Source organism: Carcharodon carcharias, chromosome 34, assembly GCF_017639515.1.
Source record: "Carcharodon carcharias isolate sCarCar2 chromosome 34, sCarCar2.pri, whole genome shotgun sequence".
Classification (NCBI taxonomy): Eukaryota; Metazoa; Chordata; class Chondrichthyes; order Lamniformes; family Lamnidae; genus Carcharodon; species Carcharodon carcharias.
Window position 1 is genome coordinate 8,065,419 of NC_054500.1, and position 22,363 is coordinate 8,087,781.

Below are 22,363 nucleotides of genomic sequence, written 5' to 3' on the forward strand. Positions count from 1 at the left end.
GGTATTGACAAGGTGTGAAAGATGTGGAAAGAATGTTTTCTCTTGTGGGTGAGTCCAGAACTAGGGGGTACTGTTTTAACTGTTTTAAAATTAGATGTTACCTTTTTAGGACAGAGATGAGGAGAAATTTTTTCTCTGAAGGTTGTGCATCTTTGGAACCCTGCCTCTAAAGGTGGTGGAGGCAGGGTCTTTGAATGTTTTTAAGGCAGAGGTAGTAGATTCTTGTTAGGCAAGGGAGTCAAAGGTTATCATAGGTAGATGGGAATGTGGAATTCGAAACACAACCATAACAGTCATGATCTTATTGAATGGCGGAGCAGGCTTGAGGGGCCGAATGGCCTACTTCTGCTCCTATTTCATATGTATGATTGTATGTAGGTTGGAGAAGGACTGATGGGCTGACAACATTAGGAACTGGAAGGAAGGGAGAATAACAGTGGCGCACATAATTGCAGTGAACAGAGAGAAAAGCCTATAGTCCTTTGTGAACTATAGCTAATTATGGATGGATGTAACAATAATCCTACCAAAGTGTTTATATAGAAGTCAAGTCATAGGTGTGGAACAAGTTTATTCAAACCTCAGAGATCGAAATAATCATATTCAGTGACCATTATCCAGCTCTACTTGATATTCTACCTGCAAGTATAATTTCCCAGTCACTCCAAAGTTGAAGTTCACAGGCTAAGTTTAGAATAAACTTAATACATTCCAAAGTTGTGCGTGTGATAGGAGCTTAAAGAAAACTTGTGGCAGTCTGTGGCGAGGAAGACTTTGCTGCTGAGCAGAGGATTTTTAAATTAGGAGCTAGAATGAACAACATTGCAAAACAAACACATACGCCTGCCTATGGATACTTCAAATGAAAAGGAACTTTAATAAGTTGTGAACTTATCTGGCACTGAAATAGCCGCTGAAAGACACCAGGAAATTGTAAACATACCAAAGCTCCATGGACAACACAGCTGACCAACATTTGATGGAAAATATTTGACAAATAGTGAAAAGTATGCAGCATACTAATGACATTAAAAAAGGAAAGCTAACATGATTTGAAAAGCATCAAAAGAAAACTGTGGAACCAACTTGAAGCTTTCAGGGCTTTCTTATATTGTATGGTGTCCACTGATTTGAGGGCAGGAGAAGAGAATGTTAACTGATCACAGTCTTCAAAACCATAAACTTCCACTCCCTCTCTCATTCCCTCAAGTCTATGGCAGCTGCCATGCTCAAACAGTCAGTTTTGTAGACTCACTTTGGCAAATGTAGGAGTACTGGCTAAAATCATTTGGATTTTTTTTAAACACAATCACTGGGGTGAATTTTTGCTTTGGGGACAGGAAATGGAAGCAAGTCTGTTTCCAAGACCTGAACCCACCCCTGGGTGGAAACAGTCAGTTATTGGGATTTTGGCCAGGGCACTGCCTTAATTGGCATGGAGATGTGTTTCTGTCCAATTAAGGTTGGTGGGTGCACTCGCAAAGCTGGTGGGCCAACCAGAGGCCCACTTAGCTTCAGAGGAGCACGGGGCTGCATTATGTGGTAAGTGTCTGAGAGGACGCTTCAACCTGAAGGTGCCCTCACAGTATTTCTTGAAAAATTCCTTAAAAAGTGGAGAAAGCAATCAGGCCAACCGCTGTGGATGGTGAGGAATCCCTCTACAGGCCTTTGGCTGTATCCCCCATATCTGTGGACCTGCCTGGAGCGCTGGCACCCAGGCCTGCCACTGGGTGCCCCCCTACAGGTAGTTGATATATCCCCTTGTTGCATTTGGAAACCGAAGATTGAGTGGGATTTTCCTAAACTTACTGTTAACAAGGGTCTTGATGAGCCTAATTGGCCTGCTTAATGGGGGAGAGCAGCCCTTCTGGCCCTAAAACCACCTCAGCCAAAATAAGTGATGCTAGGAATGGTGTCGGGAAACCAGCATGCTGGCTGGTCTCGGTACTTTTGATCCCCTGTCCACCTCTGTTCCCGAATTCAGCGAGGCTGGAAAAAACCTGCCCACTGTTCTTGCACAAGCGGCTTCCTCAACCAGCACCTGAGCAGAAGCCAAGGTTAAGATGGGGGTAATGTGTAGTGTAGCATGGTGGTCATATTGTCCACATTCCTGCTGGTCATAAATGTTTAGGATAGTCTTGTGGGAGCAAGACATAGGTTTGCGAGATTCAAAAATTAAGGTATTAAACATTAAAGATAGGATTCAATGAAAAAACTGGAACAGAGGGCTGAATTTTATGGGCCACCCACAGGTAGGAAAACAGGCGGATGGACCCACAAATTTGTATGCCATGCCATTGGTGGCATGTCCAGCACTGGCCCATCTGCCCCAACCCACCATGATTTTACAAGCGGCAGGAGAGCCATCAGGTGGGCCATTTGGGGCCCTTAAGTGGGCAATGAATGCAAAATTAAGGGCCTCATCCCATCACTGCTCCGATTTAATGGGTGGCGGGAGAGACCTGTACCCTTCGTGCACCCAGCGGGTTTAACCTTGTGGGCTGATGGTCAGTGTAGGGGGTGGGGGGGGTGTCTCCCTCCCAGGCCCCCTGTGCCAATTGAAGGCTCCCTTCCCACAGTTTTGCCTTTCCCGCGCCCACTCTACCCCCCGGCCTTGCCCAACATACCCCTCTCACCAGGGCCTGTCAAGCTGGCCCTGGCGAGATCCGAGAGATTTAGTGGGTTTGGGGAGCATCCATGGTTCCTCTTCCATCTGAGTCTCCTGCAATACTGACAGTGGCCACCGATCCTGGTGTGGAACAGAGCTGCTGGCCTTCGATTGGTCAGCGGCTCTATAAGGCAGGACTTCATTCTGGAAACGGACAGAAGTCTTGCCTCATTCTAATTAAAGGGGTGTCGCCTGAAAAATTAATGCAGGGCCAGCCAAGTAGAGATGGGCACACTCCCAAAATATACCCACCCTCTGTGTATAATCCAACCCAAAAATAATTTAAGTGGTGAAGCCGGTTAATTGTTAAGTTAACAATGCGTTTTTCAATAGGAACACAGACTTAGGAGCAGGAGTAGGCCATTCTGAACTTTGAGCCTGCTCCACCATTCAATAAGATCATCGCTGGTCGGGTTGTGGTCTCAATTCCACTTTTCTATCTGGCCCCCCATTACCCTCAACTCCCATGTCTATCAAAAATCTGTCTAACTCTGATAGGAAGGAACACATAAAGTAACACACAATCTATTTTACATCAGTTATGATTGCATAACTGATCTGCTATATACAGTGTACACTGCAATAGTAGCAACAACTGGTCAAAGCAAGTCTCTTAGGAATAAACCAGAGAGACAGTTATTGAAAGAGTTAGAGAGAAGGATGACTCAGTTGATCCCAGGATGTAATGGAATGACGGATGAGGAATTTTGCTCCTTGGGTCTTCTCTCTCTTGAAAAGACGCTGATGCAAAATGATGGAAGCATTCAAAATGGTAAGAAAAGGTCTGAACAAACTAAGTCTGAGTTTGCTATCCTGCTCTTTTCAGGATTAAAACATCAGGGCTTCAATTTACATGGGGAAGACAGGATAATGGTACAATAATAAGTGGCAAATTCATCAAAGCCATGAACTTGGAGATTCTGCCAACCTTAACGACATGGCCTCACTTAAATAAATCTGCAGCATCCCCTATTACAACAGCAGTGTTCTTCTAGTGGCAAAAGGTCACAGACAGGGACCCTGTGAATGGTCCCCAACAGTGAGTGGGAAGTGGATATTCTGGCTGGGTAGGTATCAGGAGAGGGGAAAGGCCCAGGGAAAGGATTGGGATACCTACGAAGACTCTGGCTATCATTGGGGTGGGAGGGGAGTGAGGATCTGCTAAAGATTCCTTGTTTTCGCTGGTTGGGAAGTCTAGTACTTGAGGGTATAATCTAGAAATTCAGAAGTGCAATTTCAGAAGGAAACACTTCCACATACAAACGATGGTAGAAGTTTGCAACTCTGTTCTGCAAATGGTAGCTAATGGTAAATCGACTGTTAAATTTAAACCTGATATTAGTAGAGTTTTGACAACCCAAGGTATTAGAGGACATGGGGCAAAGGCGGATATATGAATTTGGGTCACAGATCAGCCATTATCTCACTGAATGACAGGACAGGCCCAATGGGGATAATTGGCCTCATCTTGTTCCTATTTTGGGGTGAAGGGGGGAGGAAGGGGTGGGAGTAGGACAAAGGCTTCTTTGTCAGGCCTAGAGGAGTACTCCTGAGTCACATATTTAAGGTTTCGGTCAAGAGATGCAGGGAACATGTGAGGAAGAATGTTTTTACACATTGAGCAATAATGACCTACAAAATTTGTGGAAGCAGAGGCTCTGAATAATTTCATAAGGAAATTGGATGGTCAATTGAGGGAAATAAACTTACAGGAGTCTAGGGATAGAATGGGAAAGTGGAACTAGTTAGATTGCTTTATAGAGAGCCAGAACGGACCTGATGGGCTGAATGGCCTTCTGTGCCGTAATGACCCTGTGACAAGGAGACCTGGTTTACCTTTTGATTTCGTCTACACCAGGCTCCAGCTTGCAGCAGGTCTGTCTGATGGGGAAGCCAACACAGTTCCCCTACTGGGGCCTGATTTCAGCGTGGCTCCCGAAGACATCAAACAGGCCTAATTTGCATACTTAAAAGCATGATCCTACTTTCTTCCTGCGTGTGTCCCTGCATATCTGCTTAAAAGAGCAGGTTAATATCAGAACATGACAGGAAGAACGGAGGGTTGGACAGGTTTTTTAACTGTCTGCCCCTTGTCTAATTTCTTCCAGTTGTGGAGAGTTAAAATTGGGGCCTATGGGATCATATTTCCAAATAAAAGTGATAAAAGAAAATAGGAAAAGCAGGAGGAGTGCTTTAGCCAAAATTGGTGGTGAAACAAGAAACCTTATTGGACTTCATGAAGGAAAGAGTGTAATGCAACAAATGGGATTCAGGATTATTAGAAATGCACTAAACGAATACTGGTGTTAGATGGACTGAAGGTCTTCTCCTGCCTGAAACAATATTACGTGGTATCAACTGCAGTCAATGTTTTAATCATTTGCATGCAAATATGGTCAAAACATGAGAAATAGGAGCAGCAGTAGATCATATGGCCCATCAAGCCTGTCAGCCATTCAAAGCGATCATGGTTGATCTTTGGTTTCAACTCCACTTTCCCACCAAATCCCCAAATCCCTTGATTCCCTGAGAGACCAAAATCTGTCTATCTCAGCCTCAAATATATTCAGCGATGAAGCATCCACAACGCTCTAGGGTAGAGAATTCCAAAGATTCACAACCGTCTGAGTGAAGAAATTTTGCCTCATCTTAGTTTTAAATGATCGCCTCCTTAGCCTGAGCCCCATGTTCAAGATACCCCAAGCCAGGAGAAACAACCTTGTAGAGTCTACCCTGTCAATCCACTTCAGAATTTGACATGTTTCAATGTGATCACCTCTCATTCTTCTAAACTCCAGAGAATATAGATCCAATTTACTTAACTTCTCATCACAGGATAACCCTCTCATCCCAGGGACCAATCTAGTGAACGTTGGCTATACTGCCTTCAATGTAAGTATATCCTTCCTTAAATATGGAGACCGAATTTGCACACATCATTCCAGGTGTGGTCTCAGCAATAAGCTGTACAACTGAGGCACAACATTCCAAGTTTCATTTTAGTCTTGGTGGTCACTAGTGGTACAACTTGTCCTGCTATACAGAAGATCTGGTCATGGAGGGAGTGGTTAGTTCATGATAGTGCAAGGGCTTGTTGGGTTGAATGAAGCTTTAGTTTTTTCTATTTTTTCATATAATGAGTTTCCTCCCCCCATTCTAGGCCATTCTATTTACCTTCCAGTAAAGAAAGTAGCATCACCACCATGTCTTTCTGTAAATCCAGGAGCTCCTTCAACAACTCAATCTGGCTAGAATCCTGTCGATAAATGTAAAAATATTATGATAGAACTTCAATGCCATCTTGGTACCAAACAAATGAAAGACTTAACATTCCATCTGAATGAGAAAAAAAAATATTATTTAGTTACATTTTATGGCACTAATGAAAACTGGATGGGATGACGAGCAGCTTTATTATTTTCCTGGGTAGTGAATCTATTAGACTATTTGGAGGTAGTAAGGAATTTCTTTCAATGGACTAAGCATTCAAAATAATTTTAAAAAATCACACAAAACAGACACTGAAAAACTGTTACTGAGGCCTGAGCAACATCTCAGATGGTGACTCACGATCCTGGTAAGAATTCTTGAGACACACTAATAAAAATGTTTGGAAACAATATGGGGGTTCACACCCTCTTAGTAAACAGGTTGTGTTTAGTGAGAATTAATTTTTGTTCCTTTTAAAAAGTACACTCACAGGAACACACAATTCCACTCAGTGTACTGATGATCATTCCACTAACACAACTGAAAGCTGATCAGAACGCACTGCAATAATCCTCTGAGACACTCACCAATTATCACAACTAATACCTCTAATGTAGAAAAAACAAATCCACTGGAGCTTCAGAGAATCACGAGAAAAAATGGGAGTTTTAAGGTGGAGAGGGAGATGGAGAGGCTTAAAGGTTAAGTGTAGAAAGCAGGTTGAGGTGGCTGAAAGGATAGGCACCACTGTTAGGATGATGGGAGCACATGGGCAAGGTCAGAGGAAGAGTATGGGCAGAGAAAATTGTAGGACTGGAAGAAGTTGCATAATTCTTGAAGGCTGAAGAATCAAGAGATTTAAACAAGGATGAGAATTTGGTTTGGGGGATGGAAACCAATATAGATCAGCAAGGATGAAAGAGAGGGTTGGGTGCAACTTAAGTGTGGGATAGGGTGCACATAGCAGAAATATGGACGACCCAAGGTGGATGATGGGCCAGAACGGTGCTGAAATTATTGGGCCTGGAGGTGACAAAGGCATTTAAATAATGCTCAGTGTGCCAATCCGGTTGTTCTTAAGAGCGGGCAAGGAGATGTTAGGTCACTGAAGAGGCCCATCAGATTAACTGTCATGAAGGAATTGCAATGTGTTCTCCATCAGTCAGAAATAAAAGAGGATTGACTACCTGCGGGGTGCCATTTTCTGGAGGATGCACTAGGTGCATGAAAATGGTGTGTCAATCCTGCCGCAACTGGTGTTTGATTTAAAGATTAGTGTCATGAGAAGCAATGAAGAGGATTGTCAATTAAATTACCCTGCTACAACTGCCTATCCAAGGAGTTTTGCAGGTATCAGGCATGGTTGCCTAAGTAGTTATACATAAAAGTATTTTCAGATCAAATAAATCCATTAATGTGTGCAAAGTGGCAAGCTAAAGAGAAGTAACAGTAATATTGTGTAACTAGTAGAATAGACTGCAAAGGAAAGATTTGCAGAACTAAAGCCAGGAAAGACTGATGGCTAACTACCTAGAATTTATAGTACTCATTTTGCCAACTGAAGATGCAATAGTGAAGTGTTTAACAATTTATTTTATTATGCCTAACAAGAGATTCAGTGGTCTTCGATCTTTATTTCTCTTTTGAAAATGTTTTCCTATGTAAGGCATAACGTGGTTTCCTTTTCAAAATATAGCAGCTTTCAATAAGCATCAATGTATGGACTACTGACAAGACTCAACAGGTAAAAACCTTACCCACTATAAGAAAACTTCATGTAGATTGTGGGCGGAGAGGCCAAAGAGGTTCTGGGGCATGTTCTGGGGAAATTGGTGAACATGGCAATATTTTTGGTTTGTGAGATGATAACTGCTTATATTAACCACCGTGATTTTGACATTCACTGACTTGAAAGCTGTATTTGTACTCTATTGCAAGACATGATTGCCTGTCACCACAACAACAGCATGTACAAGGCCATGCCCATATATTCATCATGTGATATCTTTTTCTCAGAGAGACAGGAAACACAGAAGGGTGCTGCAAGGCTCATCTCAGCACTTGCCTCATCTACAAAATATGAGCAGGCACTCGTCCAGACTGAAATATTGAAAGGTCTAAATGAGTTTAAGCAGGAAAAATAGGGTGATTCATAAAATGGTTACGGCACAGAAGTAGGAGATTCAGCCCATCTTGCTGGCCCTCTGAAGTGGTAGGGCAGAAGTGATGATTAAAGAAGGACTTGCTATTGCTGAATGGAGGTACATGGTATATTGTTATATTGCCCGTAATTCTCACTGGATAGGCTTATCAGTAAAATTGATCCTTCATAAGCATCCACTGGTGAAGAAGTCACTTGCCTCATTCAACACCAATAATGTAAGCTGGCTTGGACAGTGTTGGCAAATCAGATAGTTGACTGAATGCTGCATTAATGATTAGCAACGATCCTATAGCGGTACAGTTTTCTTGGTTGGTGTTGGTAGGAATTGGCCTCCAAAAGTGCATGCATTGAGAAGCACAGATAGAGGTGGGTGAAAACTAAGTTGCCACCAACCCTTTGGCTGCACACGATTTTGGGCAAATGACAGCAGAGGCACACCTACGCAGGTAGACCCCTCCATAGCTGGTATGAGACAGGCCATTCCTGGCACAAAGGCAAATTTGCTGGGTCTGTAACACAAAGGTGGACAGTCACAGGAAAAATGAACATGTCTTCAGGAGACCTCTAAGGACATTCTTTCAGTAAGACATTACTCATGAGTAGTACATAAGAAAGTACGTGTACTAGTACACGTAGTGTAAGGGGACATCACAATAACACAATGTTAAACATGTAGATTGCCTGGGATCCTTTGAGGAGAAAGGGAAAAATCAGTTTCCTGAATTAGCTATAAATCTGCTTGGTATTGCCTCTCCAAGAAAAGGAGGAAAATCTCGCATTTATATAGCTCTTTTCACGATCACAGAGCTTCCCAAAGTGCTATGCAACCAATCAAGTACTCTGGAGAGGTATTAACTGTTGTTATAAAGGAATTAGAGGGAGGGGAAAAGGAGAGTGTGCACTATGGGAATGTGCCCACATTGTGGCAAGGATGTATGAGCCCTGTACTTCCCCCTGCACCCCCCCACCCCACCCAAATACTGTATCACATAAATAGGTATATTCTTCACTACAGGGTTTATAGACACAGCACACCTTGCTTGTAAGGCAGCAGCTAGCATATTTTTGCTCCCCAAAGCAAGTTTCAGAAACCAGGCCCAGGTACACATTCTGATTGGTACAAAGCAATGAGGGAAACATCAGAGCGCAGGCCTTCTGGCTGCTGCTGCTGGAGGTCATGTCTTCATGGCCATCCTGTGCCAGAGTTGTTCACTGAGCAGAGTCCCAGCAATTTGAGGCAGTAAAATGGATACACTCCTCCTACTTCAGTAAAATAGCTGCAATGGGCTTGTTTCATTGGACATTGTGGGGAGCTCTAGGAGTCTTGAAAAGCCAACTCTCTGTCTCTTTTTCCTGATAGATTCCCCAGGCACAGGGCAAATGAAAATCTATCCTATACATAAATAAAACCAAATGCCCAACCTATAAATATAGGTATATACCTTTTCAGATGATAAACAAAGCAGTTGTAAGCAAGCAAGCCATCTTCAGGAACCAAGTTTTCACTCTATTTTCTCCTCCAAACAATTGAGGGGGCACTTTTGATACTGTGAGCAAATATACATCAAGGTGCTTTCTAGGAAATAGGTAATCACTTACATCATCCTTTTGCTAGAGGTCATTAGTAGATTCAAGAACAATAACACCTTCTGTTGAAAGATACTTAGAAAGGTATTTGATTGGGAAAATGGGTGCCATCAATGGCACTAGCTGGTGTTGCATGCAGGTGCTCAGTCTTCTGCTATTAATGGTATCATGGGATGTAAGAGGGCACATTAATCTATAAATAAGCAGTGAACTGCATACTGATTGATGCTACTGAAGTCTACTGTTAGTGCCTGGAAGCACCCAGAGTAGTGACCATCATGACAAAATTGGCTTTTGGACATTGCTCTTTGGCTACAGGCCAGGTGTTGGGAGCTAACACAAGTCAGAGACTGAGTAAGCCTCATGTATACACTATTTCTCACCGAGATACAGATAACTGATAGGTCAGCATTACTTGCAGTGCTTCAGGTAGCAATCCTTAAATCCTCCCTCCTATCCCTCCCTGACCACAGTCTCCTGCTCCTTATCCTCTGTGCCCACACTATTGTGGTCAGCAACAAAATGTTGCCAAAGGACAATCTAAGTTACCTTCCAGCTCAGTGCACCTCTCTACAATTTCTCTGTAATGCATTCAGTGTGAATGAATTTAGCAAACCATTGAACCAATATTTCCAGGAATCATTCCAGACTAAGTTTGAACATTCAAGATCACTTTAGTTGATACTACAATTGAGATTTCTCCAGGATACCAGCTGCGTAGGAGGGAAATGTACGTCAACCTCATCTAAGGGCACTTGTTTACTGCCTTTTTCGGAGATCAAGCAGGCTAGAAGACCAGGTAGTTGAGATTGATAGGAAGTCTAGCTCTTGCCCATGAATCATAATTCTGAGTTGTTTTTAATTCAGACAGTAACTCACTGCCTTAATCACATACAGAAGAAAGAAATGCAAATGCCACCCAAATATTAAGGCACTACCTTTTCAAGCAACAACTGCTCTAACATAAATAAACCTTCAGATATTGGTTTTTCTTTTATTTAAAATGCTCCTGAAACTATACCATTAAATTAATACATTCAGTATTCAAAAAAAAATCATGATAAGCTTGGTTTTGGTAAATTCGTGTAATTTAGTAGATGATGTTTAAAACTTACCTCATGCCGTGTTTTAATCCAAAAATGTTCCTTTTTTGCATGATAACAAATAATAAATATTATACATTAAAATGGCATCACACCTGAGGTTATACAATGACCTTTCCTTTTATACTGTTCAAGGTGAAATGACATGGCCCATTCCCTTTCATAAAGGTCAATCTGACTTTCCAAAGCTTACACATGAAGAAAAGCAAAACCAACACATGTTTCAAAGAGATATTGTAAACTAAATGAAGGCCCTTGTAAATATTTTGGACGTTTTATTATGACTTCAAATACAATACTGAATGCTAGTTTGAAATTGTAAAAAATACTGAATATAAATCTTATTACTCATTACCTTCCTGAGCTACCATTTAAAGTATTAATATCATGATTATATTTTAACACGAGAGGATATCATATGATATGACAATGCGCCCGCAATCCAGTCTACCTGCTCTCAATCATGTGGAGTGATCGAAATGAAAATCTCCAGACAACACACAGCTCACAAGCAATGGTGTTGGCCGGGGTGGGGGGGATCTATTTCAATAGTCAATCAACTGAAAAAACAAAAGGGGGCCAAGTGAAATGGAGAGGTCTCCATTATTGGTTTTATTCCAATGATAATAGGTGTCTACTTTGTAGCATCAATATTTTCATTTGGTACATTATAAGAGGGAAAATTGAAGATTTGTTTTGTATGGCAAACAAACAAACAATGCCTAAAGCTCACAGCTCTCCTAGAACTATGTATGATCAGGAAAATCTCTGGGAATCTTAGCATATGGTAGATGGGGTGACTACTGTAGAGTAGAACTCTTTCTCAGTAGCAACTAGTTAGGACTTGAGCCTATCTGTAAATTACTTTATCCAGCTGACAATCTCTTTTTATTGCTAGATTATTAAGAATACAATTACAAGAACAACAATTATATTTGATATTGTGTATGCTGATCATGCAGACTTAAGTGTATGTTGTTAGGTTAATTTGCTTTACCTATAAGACATTAATGGGGTGATAGAGATTGCAGATCTCCATTCCATCGGATTCTCACCAGTTCTGGGCCCTGCTCTACGGGGAGGGGGGGAATTTTTGCCCTCTTTGGGCAGGACTGGTGGGTGGGCCCGGGACCGGCCACGAAACTGAACGCGATCGGGACTTGACTGTAATTTCATGCTGACGAGCCAATTAAGGCCCGCCCAGCGTGAAACATGGCTCATCACTGGCCAGAAAGGGCCGAGCGGGGCAGGGGCCTGCCAGCTGCCAGGTCCAAAGGTGACCCGGTGGCTGATCAAAAACCGGCCCAGGCAGCCCCAGAAAGACTGCCAGAGAAGGATGCCTGTCTGCCGTTGTAAAGATGGACTCGAGTGTGGCAGCAAACACCAGGTGAGAGGGCAGGTTGGGTGGGCACTCAGCCCCCCGCTTTTCTGATGAGTGCCTCGCTGTCCGCCTGGAGGAGGTGGCTGCCAGGGGGGGCACCCTTGTCCCCAGAGATGGGAGGGGCAGGCCACCACACCTCACCAAGAGCGCATGGGAGGAGGTGGCAGCCCTAGTGAGCAGCCATGATGTGGTGCGGTGCACATGGTTGCAGTGCCAGGAGTGCCTTAATGACCTGCTGAGCTCAGAAAGGGTACCATGTGGCATGGGTCAGTGTGCATAAGTGCTAAGCCGGAGCTGGCCAAGGGGTGAGCCCTGGCTGCTTGGACTGAGTGCCTTGTGGCTCGAGGGCCACGACTCGGATATGCCTTGCGATGTGTTCCTCAGCTGGGGTTGGCCAGTCTGCAATAGCGCTGCAGGTAGAGAGTGGATTAATCAATGCTCCACTGTCCTTTCAGGAGAAGAGAAGCCATAACCAAGCAAGGAGGGCATGTACAGGCGGAGGCCCGCCCAACTTGCTGCTGCTCTCCTGGTTCGAGCAAGATGCCCTGGAACCGGAGAGATGCCACGCTTCCTGTGCAACTAGGCATGGAGAGGCAGGGGTGCCACACGAAGGTAAGAGAGCAGTGCACAGAGATGATATTTTTGGATTGTGCAACATTTCTAGCATAGTCTCCTCATTGATGGGAGCCTCGAACCTGGAGTCCCCATTGATCATTGAAAGACGATGGCACCGTGATGCAGATCTCCATCGTCTCACCAGGGTGCCTGGCATGTTGCAGGGACAGTCTGATGACTTTAGCTAATGACATGTTGCTCTTCTCCCTTTTAGGTTCGCCAGCAGGCATCTGATCTGCAGACCCCCAAAGGGCCACACCTGACACCAGAGGACTACCAGGTGTTGTTTTCACCTGCGTCACACCAGTTCTCTGAAGCAGGCATCAGCGCCTCGGTGGGCATTAGAGTTGGCAGCTAGTACCTCGGTGCACATTAGTGAGGGCACATCAGTCGGGTTGGAGCTCTAAAGAGCTTCGGTATCTAGGTGTGTCTTAGGATGTACGTGTCTTAGGAGCTGCCAGGGTACCTTGCACAGACTTGCAGAATTTGCGTTCTGTAGTCACACACAAAGGCACCCAGCTGACCGGCTGGTGCCTTGATGGCCACATCGGTGCAGCTGATGGCACTCTGGACGCGGGGCAATCCAACAATTGCTGCAAAGCTCCTGGCGCGCTCAGCCTGGCCGGTCTTGTCTGTATGGTAAAGAATAAAGGTCAGGACCCGCCTGAACAGAGCTTCTGTTACCAGCTTGACACAACTGTGGACAGCTGATTGGGAGCCTCCGCACAGATCACCCACTGACCCCTGGAAAGACCCAAAGGCATAGACGCTGAGGGCCACTGTGACCGTCAGAGCCACAGGCAGGGGGTGTCCACCCACACAATTGGAGCTGATCTCGGATCCAATCAATCTGGCAAATGGAGGTCACGCTTTCCCTTGAGAGACGGAGCCTCCTTTGGCATTGTGCCTCAGACACATCGCCGCCTGTATATCCTGGCAACAGGATTCTGCGGCCCCTTCCACCTTGGACTACCTGCTGGCCCTCCACCCATTGTGCCTGCACCTCTCCTCCCTTAGGTCCCTCCCCTGGATGATGCATAGGGACACTTGGCCTCCCCTCCCTTCTGCCCCTCTCTTCCTCCTAAGAGGAGGTGCCACCAGCGGAGACCACAAATCCCATTATCTGGGTAAAAGAAGGCTGTCTGATACCTAGAAGGGTTCACGCGGTCTGAATCCTCCAAGGGCCTGGCAGACACCAATGGGGCCTGAAAACACTAACAATGAGGCCCTGAACAGAGATGAAGCTGCTAAGTACCAATAAACAACCAGCTGCAAACTGTTTTCAAAGATCCTCACTACTCACACTGGCAATGCTGCTGACTCTTTTTATCATGCTCTCGGATGAGATTTGTGAAAATGTTGGCTGGCTGCCTGCCCGTCTTGCCTGTGCGACGAGCATAAAATTGCATGGACAATGGAAAATTACAGACAACTGGACTGTTAAGGGCCTTAAGTGTCCTGTTAATTAATGGCGGGCGCTGCTCCAGCATCCGTGTGTGCCCGACAAGCGAAATATCCTGCGAGCACGCGATGACATCGGGACGCTCACCCGATGTCATCCCGCATTATTTCACTCCCGTTCTAGTTGGGCACTCACCCGCCCGCGGGACAAAAAATCCTGCCCAATTTTTCCATGGAATTAGGTCTGTTTGATGCAGCCACTCTAAGTAGTTGGGAATTTGTTTGTGCATATAACAGGGGCATGGAAAAGATTCATGTTATTTCCAGCCCCTGGTGTGCTGGCTGCGAAAATCAGCAGGCTCAGGAGAACCGAATGGGAAAATTGGTAATGTAGTTAAGGCGCATCAGCTAAAACTGGAGCAATAGACAGTAAGAAGGAATTACTCGCCCTGTACAGACTACAATCTTGCCTGTGAATCATAATTCTGAGATATTTTTATTGCTATTAACTTTTTAAAGAATGCCCTGAGAAATTATGCTGGTATCACAATGTCTATTAGATTTTGTGATTGTAACAACAGTGAAACAGCCAGTGTTTTCCATCATTATTCTGTGAAACTGAAAGCAACTTCTGGTGTTTGCACATGCACAGTTCAACATAAAAATCCAATAGTTGCTGTCAGTGATTCCCCACTTCTCCACAGGAAGTGAAGCCTTCATAGGTGACAATCAGTTAGAAATCACGAATTTAATGTGAACTTTATGTGATTAGCGTTACTATAGAAACCCTTGAGAAAGTCACACCTTGTTAAATGAGATGTAACTGAGTTTTTAATGAGTACTAAGTCATAGTTATTGCTGGACAGCCTCTCTAGTTTTGAAAAATTAAATGTTTGTGCAATGGCAAATTTCTCCATTCTATGCTGAAAATAACATAGAAATGTTATGATATTTCAGCTTCTACCTCAATCTGTTGTGTATGTCCCAATTTTTATTTCCTTTCTGCAAAATTAGAAAATGTGAATGATAAAACTTGCTTTTACTGCCTGAGAGAATGCTTCAATGTGATTAGCTGCTTAGTCTGTTTAATGACATCCCACCCTGGCAGCTGGTGGGAATTAAATTCAATTAATGAATCTGGAATTGAAAGATAGTCTTATTAATAGTGACCATGAAACTATTATCGATTGTTGTAAGTACCCATCTGGTTCACTGATGTCCTTCAGGGAAGGAAATCTGCTGTCTTTACCTGGTCTGGCCTACTTGTGACTCCAGACTCTCAGCAACGTGACTGACTCTTGACTGCTTTCTGAAATGGCCTAGCAAGCCACTCAATCCAAGAGCAATTAGGGACGAACAACAAAATGCTAGCCTTGCCAGTGATGCTAACATTCCATGAAAGTATACAAAAAACCCCCACTGCTGCTGAACGGCAGAGTTTTCCTATAGCTGGCTTCAGAATGAAATTAATGTTGGGAAAAGTGAAATAAATGCCAGATGCCAGAGCCAGAGCCAGATATCCCAAGATCATTTTGGGCAGTCTTCTTCAAGGCCAGTGGCGAATGCATCTGACTGCAAAAATCCAGGGCCACCTCTGTGCTCATAAGTGTATAAAACACATCTTGTAGGTCAAACTACTGATTGCACATAAAGCATGATGCAGCAAAGTGTTTTTCAGGTTCAACAGAAGTCCAAAACACTGCAGTAAAGTTATCTTGTGTTTAAAAGTTATGATTAATAATTCACACAAGCGAAAAATAAAACTCTCAACAAATGCAAAGGAATCCTAGTCATTGTTAACTCTCAAATTAATAGAATGTCTCACAAATGATGGGGAATCCCAGGTATTCTTTGGTTTGTGAAAAGGTGGTATGAGTCACTTGCATTTGAAGACTTCTTAATTTTGTAAAAGATCAGCTTTAGCTCTGTTACCACTGGCGAGATATTTGTGCAATCAATTAGGGACCAACAAATGTAGGGCTAACGGTTACAGACAAACATAACAGACTGTAGTTTTATAGCATCACACTAGGTTGTTTGTTCGTTTGCCATCACAGTTTGGTCTAAAATTATACCACAAATCCCAAGATCTTTCAGGACATAATCCCATCTAACAATCATTAATAATATTTGGAAAAAAAATTACAAAAAGGGGTTTTAAGCTTAAGGTGACAAAGTGGTAAAATGACATTAATGTTCATCCAATACACTGAAAAACCTGATGATAATTTCTTGTTCTGAAATGATACAGATACACTAAAGGTTAATGCAAAGATGTACAATGGATTATTCTGAAGCAAAATTATACATTGGAGCAAATGGAAGATAAACAATAATATAAATGGTCATTCCTTTTGTGTGTTAGAGACCAAAGCAATTGTGCAGTTAACATATCAGCCTGATAGCCTAGAAGTAATAGTGCTGGCTTCATTACAAGATGGCTGTGAGTTTTAGTTCCAGAGCTGGCCCATACTTAAACTTGTTTACAATAATAGTGGTGAAATGCAAAAAATCTCAACATCACAAGTGCTTCCCCTGTAGGATAATAATGGAGTATTGGTGACTGCTTTGCACTCCTGGCAGAAGATGATAAAGTGCATAGAAAGTGGGTGGTGAGCAAAATTAGGCACAACATACATGGTCTGATAAACTGCTACACATACATGAATGAAACTTTCGGAGAACAGAAAGTATACTGTTCCTACATCCATTTCATATTTTTTTTTTATTGAAAGCAATCTGCTAAAGGGACATTTAGATACCAAAAATTAAATTTCACTCATCTTTCAAATTATTTTAAAAGCAAAGACATGAACCACATCCTTTAGAAAAAGGTCAAATTATTTCTTTCACAACCACTAATTGACCTAATCTGTTCTTGTTATATGCTTGGCAACATTTTAAGCCTGATAATGTGAAGTTGCCTTTGAGGTAATAGTAATTGTGAATTTGTTTTCGTGCATTATTGTCTTGGCTAGACAGAGGCAGTTACTTCAGTAGCTTCCCACTGTTTTCAGTGAAGCAGAGCGGCATTGCAGTAAGAAAACTGGACTTAGCAGCCTTTCATTCAGGTTAAAAAAAAAACTTTTAAAAAAACCCTTCTAATATGGTACACTGCTAAGAACAAAGTCCCAGTTCCTGAAATGGATGCTTGACATGTGTACCTTCCCTCCCCTGTGTTTTGTGATTGGCTATTGAGGATACTTAAATACAACTTATATAAAGTGCCTAAATTCAACGGTGACTTGAACATTTTGATAGAAAGCGAAAGTTAAGCCTGATGTATCACTGAAACAGATAATCAAAAGGTAACTACGGAGTTACGTGCCCAAATGAAAAATTAAAATGACAGCGTTTATGGCAAACGATTTGCATGAGATGGCAGCTGCGGTACACAAAATTCTTACGCTATTTCTGGATCTTCGATTATCAGGCATCTGTTATTCATCAGAATAAAAATGATATTTAGACACTTTGTGGGAAATGTTTTGAATTCATTCATCTTCCCTATATTTTTCTTCTAAAAGTACATAATATTTTATTCCAACACACTACTTCTACAGAAACAAAGCCTTCAAGTTTCAGATGGACTCCGAATATTTTTGCAGAGTAGCTCTTGGAACATAGTTATTTCCCCAGAAGTACCTTTGACAACATTACTGCTGCAGTATTTCCATGGACATTCTTTGGCAGCAATGATGGCATTCCATATAACTTCTCAGGGCACATTTTCCCTCAGAAATTATAATCTAAATTGATTAAAACAATGTACAGATTCTAGTAAACATTTATACTTTAAAAAACGCTGTGTTACAATCTTGGTTCTGTGAAACCAGTGACAATAGTGACCAATGAAAAGGCTTGCAGATAAAATATTAAAATCCTTCCCTGATAACCAGTCTGCAAGGCAAAATATGATACTATTATGGGAAATTTACTCGCTGTTATATTGACTCTGGCATTCCAGAAAATTCTATACTTCTTGTCTGGTCTTTTAATATTTTACTTCATGCATTTCAAGGGTCAAGAATAACCTATTACCATAAAAATATTGATATTTCAGTACTGTAATTACTATATTACTTATTAATAATATACACCTTCCTGAATAGAAAGCTATGCATAGTCTTACACTTCCTGCCCTTCCTTTTATGTTATTCCTTATTGTGTGTTTGTCATTTCCTTCCTTGATTTCCCCACCTTCACTGATCAGCCATGCAGTTTGCAGCCATGATCAACTTCATTTAAAAATCTCCAACTCATTAACTGAGAAATAGCTCCAAAGGCTACTTTTCCCAGCTAACTTCAAGACAGGACACTGCAGTTTTACCTTACTGCTTATTAAATTAACAAATTGGCAACATTACCACTTTTCGTGAGGGATAAATGGTTGCACCTATAACAAGATTTCATGTCAGCCCTGACTTACACTCTTATGGAGTGTAATGGACGTTATAGAAAAGCAGAGTAACTTTTAGATAACTGAATCTTAAATCAATATTGACAGCGCTCAACAGATTGAACCCAGATTTATAAATACATTATTTCCTCAACATTGGTGAATGCTTTAGTGTCTTATTTGATGAAATAGTCACTTTTAATCTTGTCAGTAATGTCATAATTTATGGCTTAGCATTCACTCAGCAGTCTTATTAGAATTTGCTGTCAGAAGCAGCACACAACACTAATAAAGCTAAGCTCGCTATAACAATGGCAATGTTAGATAAATATAGGGTAAACAGCCATTGACTACGCGCAGGACTCTTAACAGTGCCAACTCTGAAGGATTGAAGCTATTCTTTTTATCTAGGATGAAGTAGCTAATTAATAAGATAAACACAAGTTTTTGATAATACTGTGAGGATCATCCCCAAACAGGTGGAGCTATGATGACCAAAACTGTATTGAAATTGTTTCTTCAAAATTAGCAAGCCAATATGTGCATTTACTTTGGTTACATGTTTGAATTAAGAAAGAAATCAGGAATACCCAATTCAGGTTAGAAGTATTGTTGAAACTGACTTGAGCTGGGGGCCTAAACTACCATCACAGAAGAAAACTTCAACTCAGCCATCTGGGCTGCAGCTGAATTGTGAAAAGACTGCTCCAATACACTGCACCACTCCATCCAGGATATTATAGAAAAGCAGAATAACATTTAGATAAATGGTTCAAAAAGGAGTGAAATTAAACTACGATCATTTGTTACTAGAATAACCCACTTACCTGTGCAAGCTTCATCATCATGTGTGCAAAGATATGAAGAAAACCAACAACTGCATCCCACAATCTGCTGTGAGCCAAGCTCTGCTGGTTACCAGTACATGGACCCTACAACAGAGTTTGATATATTGTAACTCATATCAAGTCCCGACAGACCCGCGCTCTAATGGGGCTCTCACTCTGCCATGTATTTCGGTAACGTTAATAATTAAATTATAAAAACTTCTTATTTTTAAATAAGAACATTGGTTATTGATGGTCAGCTAGCAACAACTTGCAAAAGGCATGTTGTGAATGAAATAGAGAAAATGTGGTTTAACTGGAGCAGAAAAGGTTAAGTTTAATATCTGATGGACATTTTAATAAGATGATGGCCGATGCTTCATTACCTGAATATATTCAGTAAGACTGTTAAACACTTGTTTAGCTACTGCCATGGCCTTGGAGAAGTTCCTTTTCCCTGGTTCATCAACAACATCTTTCCCAGAGTAGTACCAATAGAAATCACTGATAGATTCCTAGGCCAGACAGAGACAACAGGATCAGAATAGAGTCGGAAGAATTCCAAACAGCTCACCTTTTCACAAATATAAATTATTCTCCCTTCTTTATGAATAGAAGGCAGACTTTCTTTAAAGTGAAGGAATACATCTATAATGAGGGAAATATCTTTTCTATAGATTCGAGATGGAAGCTATTAATTCTTCCCTTTTGAGTTTATTTTTGCATTGTGCACACGTGCATAGTTGCAACTATATTGTACATGTGCACCAAATATGATGTGTGCTACATTTAGCGAGCTGAGGTTGAATGGGCTATTACAGTTTCCTCATTATAATCTTCAGCCAGATACAAGCACCCTGAACTTCAGAACGCAAAAAAAGTTAGTACCTGTAGGCGAAGCAGGTAGTCGACAGTGCAAATAATGATGTTGATAGTCGTGGTGTTACCTGTTTGAGTTCTAAGGTAATTTTGGAAATCTGAAATTGAAATGCATTTTCGATGTTAGTGTGGCTCTTCCTTAAGAGTAACATTTATTTCAATTTCTTATGTTTGTGATGATGCTGTGAATTTTGTTTAGACTTCGGTGTACTGAAAGTAATATTTACTCTTTTCTAGTCAATGCACTACAACATCTATAGAAAAACTTTACATTGTCCAGAATTGTTACAGGCACTAAAATATGGATACAAAACAACAAAGAAGAATAAAACAGGAGAGCTGTGATTTTACTCATGCAGATCCGGCATGTATGTTATTATTAGCATAGACAAATGGTAAATAAACCTATCTACTGGCACTTGTTGCTTCAGAATTAACTGTATTTTTAATCTAACATTAACACTTAGGAACCAAACTGAAAAAAAGATTGTTGAGTGTTGGGACAGGAATACGATTACAATGGGATTTATTATTGTTCTATATTACTACATCACAACACTTCTAATGTTCTCCATTGGATACCAAGCGCTTTGACATGTCTGGTGGTCATGAAAGACATGACATAAATGAAAGCCTTCTTTCCTCAGAGTTTAATAGCACAAGGTAGACATTGTTATTTCTTTGTTTTGTGAAATTTTCTTCTCTGCTCCATTCTTTCTCCCATTGTTGCTTCAGTATAAGGCAATCACATGAACTAAACTGATTGAAGTAGGTTTATAAAGGAAGATTTGGTCAATCCAAATTAATCTGATGTTCAATAAACTCTGACTCTAAACTTGTTTCCTGGGATAGACAGAACTCATTCCAGTGTAGCTCTCACCAGTAGTTAGCAAAAAGTGTTCCGTTGAGGACAGAAACTTAAAGTCAGAAACATGCTTTAGATCAGTGTTTTTCAAACACTGTTTACTACTGATTGGACTTAGAAACCCTGCACTGGTGTAAACTGTTCAACTATTACACATGGTAAACTTCCACAACACATTGAACATTTGATGAAACTTTAAAATGCTGTTGGAAAATATAGCAGCTTAATGGATGATCTAAATTAACTTTCCTTAGATTTTTCATCATTTTCTCACCTGCTTCTGGTTAAACTTTTCACTAATTCACTTTTGTTTATGAACCCAGATGAAGCTAATTTTTATTTAATGAGAAGAAATACTTTGACTTTTTTCACCAATTAATTAAATCCTGGGAAAACACTGTTTAATTCCTACTGAATATGAATTTCAAAGCAAGACATTTTCTAACTGTTTGATAACTAGTTAACCAAAAAAAGGAATTGTCGGAGTTGGGGTGGGGGGGGTGGGGGTTGGAATTTTACAAGCAGGCTGTGGACCCAATCCCAGCTTAAAGGTCAGGGAGAGCCTGCTGCCAAATTGCCAGGTTGTCCACAGCTATTTAACTGGCTCAAGGCAAGACTTCTGCCCCCCATCAAGACCCCCCTCTGAGAGCTGCCTGCCAATCAAGTTCTAGCAGCATGACCAGGAGCAGCGGCCACTACTGGGACTATAAGCAGTCCCTGAGGAGGAGATGCCATGGGGCCGGACACCCGGCTAAGTCCGGGGTTTTCCTGGAACCAGGCTGGCAGGCGCCAGCAAGAGGATTGGAGTGCTGGATTCAGCAGGGCAGGATGGGTAGACGCACAATGTGGCGGTGGGGATTCCACTGGGTACAGGGTTCCCGAATAGAAGGCACCCCAACTGGCAAAGTTGGCCTGGGCACTTGCTGCCTCTGGTAAAATACCAGCAGCAATGACAGAAGACACCATTTATTGGCCACTTAAGGGCCTTAATTGGCTCATGGGCCACCTGCGCCTCCCCAGCCACTAGTTAAATACCAGTGGCCACTAATAGGTCATGGGCACAGTGCCACCACCACAGTGCCCAAATTTACAGCCCTCACCACTTCCTTGCACCTGTCAGCCGATTCCTGGGAGGAAGGGATGGGGGGTGTAAAATTCCACCTATGAGGTTAGAATTAACTTCTATGTTCAAGTAAAGACATAGTTTCAGTGCTATACATGTTGGACATTTATAAGCCTCATATACAATAACTCAAGGATCCTG

General features: G+C 41.9%; 1 protein-coding gene across 1 annotated transcript in view; it reads right to left on the minus strand.

Moving 5' to 3' along the window:
• LOC121272536 (ryanodine receptor 1-like) overlaps positions 1-22,363 on the minus strand; it is a 467,552-nt gene that overhangs the window by 42,632 nt on the left and 402,557 nt on the right. Inside the window, exons 83-86 of the mRNA XM_041179156.1 lie at positions 20,244-20,332; positions 19,742-19,870; positions 19,356-19,460; positions 5,843-5,924 (exon numbers count right to left, since the gene is read on the minus strand). Coding sequence (XP_041035090.1) covers positions 5,843-5,924; positions 19,356-19,460; positions 19,742-19,870; positions 20,244-20,332 — 405 coding nt within the window. The remainder of the gene's footprint in view (positions 1-5,842; positions 5,925-19,355; positions 19,461-19,741; positions 19,871-20,243; positions 20,333-22,363) is intronic.